Source organism: Charadrius vociferus, unplaced genomic scaffold (genome assembly GCF_000708025.1).
Source record: "Charadrius vociferus isolate BGI_N301 unplaced genomic scaffold, ASM70802v2 scaffold436, whole genome shotgun sequence".
NCBI lineage: Eukaryota > Metazoa > Chordata > Aves > Charadriiformes > Charadriidae > Charadrius > Charadrius vociferus.
In genome coordinates, this window is record NW_009649187.1 from 1,781,033 (window position 1) to 1,789,529 (window position 8,497).

The 8,497-nt window shown below is 38.8% G+C and overlaps 1 protein-coding gene across 1 annotated transcript in view; it reads right to left on the reverse strand.

The window, feature by feature from the left end:
- The window catches only part of NOC3L (nucleolar complex associated 3 homolog (S. cerevisiae)), a 17,102-nt gene extending 8,936 nt beyond the window's left edge, over positions 1-8,166 (reverse strand). The window contains exons 1-9 of the mRNA XM_009888797.1: positions 8,071-8,166; positions 7,485-7,689; positions 6,979-7,102; positions 3,922-4,079; positions 3,754-3,810; positions 2,051-2,181; positions 1,232-1,393; positions 364-457; positions 1-162 (exon numbers count right to left, since the gene is read on the reverse strand). The exon at positions 1-162 is cut by the window's left edge and continues 26 nt beyond it. Coding sequence (XP_009887099.1) covers positions 1-162; positions 364-457; positions 1,232-1,393; positions 2,051-2,181; positions 3,754-3,810; positions 3,922-4,079; positions 6,979-7,102; positions 7,485-7,689; positions 8,071-8,166 — 1,189 coding nt within the window. The remainder of the gene's footprint in view (positions 163-363; positions 458-1,231; positions 1,394-2,050; positions 2,182-3,753; positions 3,811-3,921; positions 4,080-6,978; positions 7,103-7,484; positions 7,690-8,070) is intronic.
- Between the last annotated feature and the right edge of the window lie 331 nt (positions 8,167-8,497).

Consider the following 8,497-nt stretch of genomic DNA (forward strand, 5'->3'; position numbering starts at 1 on the left):
CATTCATGAGCGGAACAATGAGAACAATAATGTTGTTGTGGAAGTTAAAGTGGGGTAGGGCCACAAGCAGCTCACACAGACACTTCACCGCAATCTCTGCTAGACCTTTATATGCTTTTAATGAGATGACATTGCTTTTTTTCAACTTCCTTTGTTTCCAATCTGCACAAAATATTGTGATTACTGTTCAGAATGTAGGGGAGATTATAAATATTCACATTTTTAGTTATTGCAGGCATTCTCCTGCATACTTCATTCAAGAACTATTTCAAAGACAGCAGGTAGCGTTCAATCAGAGGGGGAAACTGTGATGCCATAAACAATTTTGCATTTACTACAAAAATTGGGAAGCATTAACTGTACCTTTAATTGTTTGCTCCAGATTTTCCAAGTAAAATTTATACTGGCTCACAAGGCCTTCTTCAAATTCTCTCAGTTTCTGAGTTTCTTTTTTAACCTGTAAACATAATACAAATGAAATTTTATTTGGAGAGCTAAATCCTGAAATTAGCCAGTGGTAAGGAAAAAAAAAAAAGTTTTAAAACAAATAAGATATCTAAGTAGTTTTTTCTTGTAGACAGATATTCCTGGAAATGTATTAAAAATAAAATATTTCCACATATTTCTGTACATGTTCTTGTGCTCAGAGGGCCTTTTCCAACTAGGCCTATTTCATTTATAGGGACTGAAGTGAAATTTGTAACTCGATATTATTTTAAGGCCATGACTCCAAACTGCACTACCTATATTCAAGAAACCTTCTACAGAATTGCTTAAAAACAAGCTCCAGAAAACAAGTTACTCTGCATTTGTTCAGCAAATTATTGAAGAGATTTCAAAGAAATCTGTGCCAGTTAGGTGACAGTGTGGCATAATTTACTTTCTTTCTAGTTCTCTTCAGTTTAACACAAAACACCATCTTATTCCAAAGTCTATGATGAAAGTCACCCAGGTTTGGTATACTACTTTCATATACTATTTTTTCCCCTCCATTATCACCAGCACGTCACCTCCTTATTGAAAGAAGTACGTAAGAATTAAAGGTTCAAACCTAAGACCTCTGCCCCTGAAAGTGTCACAGTTTCAGAATTTCCACAAAAACTTTTGTATTTGTCACCCTTTGCTCAAAACTATAAATTCATATTCAAGAAATCACTATAAATATTGGGCATAACTTTAAAAAAAAATCTGAACTACTCCCAATCCTCTATAAAGAAATTTGGTATTTCACCTTGGTAGCCTTTTCTGCTTCAGTTAGAGGCCGAATTTTGTAAGAAGGCACAATATCTTTGAATATCTCCATCAAAGAAACCATGACCAGCTTTCGAACAATCACAGCCACATTAGGATCCTGTTCCATCAGCATGGCACGCAGCTCCTTTAACTTTTTAATCTGATTAAGAAAAAAGGCAAAGTCAGCTAAAGATCCCCCACAAACCAATGTACAAGCCCAATGTATGTTTCAGCAAAAGTCTGCCACAAGAAACATGCCCCATTTTCAAGTACTAGAAAGAGAAAACAATCAATTCAGCAGTTACTCAGACTCTACTTAGCACTGCATAAAGAGTCAAGAAATGCCAGATATCCCAACAAGATTTTTATCTTGGGAATGTTCAAACTACCCTACTATTACAAACTTGCACAGAACTACAGAAAATTATCATCATATCCTGAAACATTGAGAACTACGAGACACAAGCCTGAAATCAGACCTTAAATAAGGTCATGCTTAAGTAACAAGGTAGTTTGGACAGGAAATACCACAGACAGTACATCCTAAAACCACACGTATTCAGAGGGACAAATTACTCCTGGACAGCACAAAAACAGTCACCTGGATCTTCACCTGATTCAAATCCTTTGTACCAATCTATGGCAGCAGTTTCACTGTTTGCCACCCCCTGAGAAGCGATACAACACTGACCTTTTTCCTTGTTCTACTCATGTATTTTTCTGCTTTTGCTATTGTTTGATCACTTCAGATATTTATTTATTGACTTCCTACACAACGCAGGTGCAGGTACACGCATGTTAAGTCAATGCCACCTACATTGTTGTCTGGCTCGGAGAGAATGGCCGATGCTAAGGCAGCTATGTGCATCTTCCTTTCTTGCAGCTTTTGCCTCCTTTGAGCAGCCATTTCCTCGGGAGTGAGAGCAGGCAGGGGTTCTTCATTAAAGTCTAGCAGAAGGTGTGAGAGTTAGAAAGGAAGGTGACGATGCAAGCCACTTAACAAATACCATATTGCAAACTACAGTTCCAGATACTGCATTTCAGATGGGTACTATGATAACCCCACACAAGAGTAACACATGCCACTCCACAGTAAAAGAAGCTTTAAGAAGGACCTTGCTAGAGCTTATATTAACCCATAGATTAATTTTTCCTCCACTCCAAAATCCTACACTTGCAAAAAGAAACGGACCAAATGTTTTCCAATCTGCAACTGGCACACCTTAAGTACAGCAGCAACACATACTCAACATATGACCCCAAATGTGCCAAGAAACTGCAGTGCTCTGCAATTTGCAGCAAATTATTCACCATTCACTTTTTCTTTTAAAAATATAGCTGTTTTGTGTTTTCTGAGTATTATTTTGCTTCTAGTATATCCTTCCTCAACTTCAGATTATCTTTAGAGAATAATGACGCGGAATTAGCAGTGTTAAAACTGCAACTGTTATTTGAATATGACTCTTTTACTGGATAGCAAACTACAAATCAAAATCAGAATTTCCTGGTATTCTGATGTTTTAAGTAAAAAATTTCAAAATCAAGGACGGACACTCAAAAGCCTACACAAGTCTGTGTTCTCAACTGCATTTCAAAATTATCTCAGAGTAATCAAACTAGAACCACAGCATATATTCTTTAAGTTAAGACCAAGATTTCCCTTCTAACTAACAAAGATGACACAACAACAATAAGGAACTTCAAATTCCAACATCAGTTCCAGGTGAAAATCAAAATAATTTTAAAGAAAAAGATTCTGAAGCCAGCTGTTTGTCAGGTCCTGGGATAAAAACAGGTAAGAAAGCAAGCTCTGAATCACTGTTATGCTTTGCGGGCAACATGGTAACGAACACATTCAAGAACACCCTAAATAAAATACACTTAAAATTACAAACTTCCTTAGGGAACAGCAAAGTACTTTTCATTTATGTCAGTGACTTGGTGTCCTGGTTTCATCTGGGATAGAGTTGATTTTCTTCCTAGTATCTGCTGTATTTTGGATTTAGTATGAGAATAATGCTGATAGCAACAACTAAAACCAATATGTGTTAAGTAATGCTTATATCAAGTCAGGGACTTTTTCAGCTTCCCACAGAAGCTGAGAGGGAGCACAAACAGGACAAGCTGGTCGAATATTCTATACTATAGATGTCGTGCTCATTATATAAATGGGGGTTGGCTGGGGGGCGGGAATTCGTAGTTGCTGCTCAGGACAGGCTGGGCAATTGATCATCAGGTGGTGAGCAACTGTATTGCATCACAATTTTGCATATCCTTTTATCATTATTATTATTATTTTCTCTTCCATTACTGTTCTATTAAACTGTCTTTATCTCAACCCACGAGGTTCGGGTTTTTTCCCTTTTCTTCCTCTTCTCCCTACCCTACTGGGGGGCAGATGGGGAATGAGTGAATGGCTACATGGTCCTAGTTGCCTGCTGGGGTTAAACCACGATGACTGAAAAAAAAGAAAATAAAACGAAAAACACCCAACAAAAAGAAAACATGACATTTTATTACCCTCTGCTTCCTCCATTTCTTCTGCATCCTCTTCTTCATCCTGTGCCACATTGAGAACTGCAAAAATAGAGTGTCTAGTGTCAAGTATGTAATAAACACTGTGAAATCTTAAAAGAATAAATTATATACATCTTGGCTACTACACCAATTCCAGAATCTGTGTCTTACCTGGCTTTTCCATAGTTTGGGGAATAATGCCCCCCTTGTCTTTGATGGGAAGCAGATGGATGAGTTCTTTTTCTGGCTCAGTCTGCATGCGTCTTGGCACCTTCTCATATTTGTCAATCACACTTTCATGTTTTCGTTTTTTGACATGAACAGGTTCACTGAAAAATACATGGCAAACTAAATGAATTAGCCATCTAATTAGAAATGAACCACGTATGACAGTATACTAGCTGGATTAAGTGTCTGCACTTAGAAAAATAAATAATGGCTGATCTTACTAAGTGGAACATTTGAGCGTGTTCACCATCAACAGCACCAGTCACCACTCAATCAAACACTGTTAATGTGGATCTGTACAGGATCTTTAAATTCAGGACAATACACTGCTTCCCATCATCTTTTTATAGGAAACTAAATGTTAAGTGAGCAAAGACAAAATAAGATTTAGTTAATCTGGCAGGTCAGCCAACTTTGTGAATTTTGAAATGTTGGCATATGAGTGTAAACACATGCATGAAAAATGCTTGATTTTCAATTTAAAAAAAAAAAGAATAATAATTGGTGTAATTGCATATAGTACAGGCACAATATGAAGTGTCTTACCTGCTTATCTTACTAAATAACTAAAAGCCAGTAATAAAAAAAATCACACTGTTGAAGACACACGGTCAGTCTTATAACAGGAATACTGCTTTTGTTCTTGTAAGGAGCAGAGTTTCAACTATGGACATGTGGAGGACTCTGAAAGCTCTGGGCTCAGAAACTGCTAGACTTCAGAAAGTAAAAATCACGTGTATGAAAAGTAGTTTTATATCCCAGAGTCTACCCAGATTCCCTGCACAAACAACCCAGTCACCCTACGTGTGCATCATAAGGAGAGTGCACCAGCCTCGCTGTCCCTGTGCAGATCAAACCTTTCCTGTGTACCCAAATCCTACTCAATGAGCATAGGAATTCTACACGTCTGTGACTGATCTGTTGAGCATAAAGAAAATACAGCTGCTGTGAAAACAAGGGAAATTATGGGTCATACCAAACATCTGGAAACCCTAGTACTAGCTGATGGGTTTTGAGATGGCACTGCTCGCATTCGTGTAGCAGTAAAGGACTCCAGGACCCTTCAAAGTAAGGCAACAGTGAACAAATCAGATGAAACTTGTAAAGGCAAACACCCTTAGGAAACATGATTTCAGCCCTAAAATGTTAAAAATTTTGGAAAAGAAATTAAAATAGAAAGATGCAAAGCAGAAACTATTAAGATCTCAGCACAGCCTGCTTCTCACCTCGGCTAGAGTGCTGTTTTACCTGCCTCCCTCCCCACTGTGCTCCCCCACTGCATGAGCAGGTGCCCTCGCATGGCTGAGGCTCACTAAAAATGTAACCCTTAGCAGTCCTGCCATGAAGGACTCCACCAGCAAGCAAGCAGGACTAGGGCCCTCACACTTGACTAACAGCCCAGTGTCTTCCTGAAGACGCCCCACAGCCTCGCTCTCCCCTACCCTGCCTTGACCTCCCAGGCAAGGCTTAACCAGGATGCAACAATGAGTGGGTCACTCCGTGTTAACTTTTACCGCTACTACTCTTGCTCTTCTACCCTGCTCGCTGGGAAAGCCTGTGTCACACCCCACTCTCCAAGGATAACAGAAATAATGCAGCGTGGTGTACCACCCTTCCGCAGGATCTGTTCCTAACCTGCACCTAAGTATTTAAGAACATAAGTATTTAGTCTGTGCTAATATAACACATATAATTTGTACGTGAGATAATATTCGTTGAGGTCTTGAGAATTATTACAGTTCATCAAAGTAAAGCAGATTAAAAAGACACCTTCTCCAGTTTAAGAAAACACTATGAAATAAGCTGAAAGCTAGTTATAGTAAAACATGTAAAAGAGCAACTACTTCCATTGTGGTTTTCCACTGTTCTAAAAATGCCTTGTCATAATGATTGAAAGACATGTAAAACTGCATCTTGCAAAATGTTACTAAATAAATATACACAATAATTTTTTACTTTAAACTTACATGACATCTAGTTTGTTTGGGCGGGGGGAGGTTTAAAAGTAAAACTATTTTAATTCAAGAACTTGCAATGTGGCTGCAAGAGACCATACAGTAGAGCACGGCACAATTGCAACTCTGGAAATAAAAAAGCATTTACTACTTTCCTTAGAAATGAGACTAAATTATTAATTCGTAGCTACAATCAGCATTAACAAATGAATTTATACCGGGATTAGCAAAAACAAACCCAAAACAACCTGGAAGAAATGCTCTCTCTTCTTCAAAACAATGAAAAAATGATTTTTGCTCATTTTAACATTTAGCCCAAAACAACTGCTCCACTACTGAAGAAAACTGAAGCTTACAGGGCAAATTAAAACCACCCTACAGCAGGCAGGCATACTGAGTCTTTTCACAGTCATCAGAAAAGTCAAGTTATGATTTTCAAACAATCATGCAACCAGACTACTCTGTAGAAGTGTATTTGTAAAGATCTATAATTATACAACTAGAAGCACTATCTTTCTATGCATTTCATTGTGAACTCTACCTGACACCTTGCTCCAGAAAACTGGTAACAAATTTTTTGTATGAATGTTTTGGTGTTGCATGTGTTTACAGACATGGCTTCCAGAACCTTTTTTTTTTTTTTTTTTTTTTTTACAACAATTTGCAATCCAATATGGAAAGTATAGCAGCCCAAAGTCCAGGAAACGTCCTGAATACTCTATCTTGAAAAAAAATACTCTGTATACAGATTAAAGCATTTTTTTCAGTTTGAGAAATGCTACTCATCTCACAGCCAGGGACCTCACAAGAGGGAACACTGTCGAAACAGTATCCTGAAGGTCAGGCAGAGCAGGTGAATGTACTGATACACACCGATACATTAATAGTGAATGTACTGACAGATTAAGGAAACACTAAACTGGAACTGAAAAGAAACACCAGACTGAAAGTGACCTCCTGATGTATGTATTACATTACATATAATTACATATTAACCACACAAAACTGAACTGGTACGAAAAGTAGACATCACAACGACACTCACTTAGAAGAAAGATCTCTGGTTAAAAAGGATGCCTTTTGAGCCAAATCTTCCATTAATTTTAAGTCATCTTCATCCATCATGTCCAGTGGAAGAGCATCTTCTTCCTCTTCTTCCCATTTTTCAGCTATTTTAGAAGATGATGGGTACAGATTAAGATGCAGTACATATATCCAAACTTAAAAACCTAACTCTGCCTGTACCTGTGAGACTATTTTACACCCTACTTCAGCCTGGAGTTCATCGACCTTCATGCATGTATTTTGTGTTATCCCAGAAAACCGCCCCTTTATTGTGACATCCAATAGTGATTAAACACATTTCTACCATCTCCAGCTGTCAGATCTTGTTGCCAGAATGGCTACGCTTTCTATTTTTCATAACTCTCCCTTTCATTCCTTCAAAGAAGAAGAGCAATTATTTGTACACAGAAAATGAAACGTGCAGCAGGATATTTAGTAACCCTCGTACCTTTTTGCTTACAAAAATAACTCTGAGCAAACACTTACCAACTTTTTTCTTGCATTCTTCCAGTGGAAAAGGTTTTCTAGAGATAGCATCTCTGACAGCCTCCCTTAGTTTCTTTTGTTCTTTTCGATACTTCTTAGCAGCGCTCTGCTGTTTGTACTGTTTATTCTTTAATTTGTTGTCAAGTTTTATTTTACTAGTTCTCAGTAACTTGCGAAAGCTTGGAACGCGTTTTGTGTTTTTTCTCTAGGAAACAAACAGAAAACTACAAGTAACTGACATGCTCATAGCCTTTGTGAAATTTATTTCACTGTTTCAGATCTCATTAAGTTCATTATCAGGGCTGACCAACGTTTTTCTTCCAGACGGTATCATGAGTTTGCTTCAAATTTACCCAACTCTGTTACATTTTTGAAAAGAGACCTGTGAAGAATGTTTTACAGAAACATTCTTTGACAACTTTATTAAATCCTATGTCCATCACTTTTTAGACAAATGAACACTCAATACATGGTAAACAGATTGTTAGTGCACAGTTCTTTGCCCTGTGTGCTCCCCAAGCACTGTTTCCTCTATTGAGGATGCCGGATGCCATTCTTTCTCAACACATGATAAGGTACGAGGTACCTTAGGGTACCAGTACAAGGCCACAGCCTCAGGAAAACGTCCTCTTGCAGCACGATTCCCTAGGCTGAGCTTTGGCTCCTGCCCCGAACTCTCCATGACCGGTAGCTGCATGGAAGAGAGGAGGCTGCCTGCTGCAAGGCTCAGAACAGCGTGACCAATACAGGCACCAGGTGACAAAACCGCACCACACTCCCAGGAGCGTTCGCAATGGAAATGGACGCAGCACAGCTTACCTACTGAGGGGGGTGGGAAGCAAAGGGCTGTAGAGAGAAAACAGGCTATCGTGTGAGTCTTGGGGGGGTGTGGGGGGGCAAGTGGCTGGACCAGTGTGGGGCTCCTCGAATCTGGAATTTTTACCAGTTCACCCTTTTAGATTTGACTCTTGGGAAAGCGCTGAAGAGACGGAAGCAACACTGACGCTCGCCCC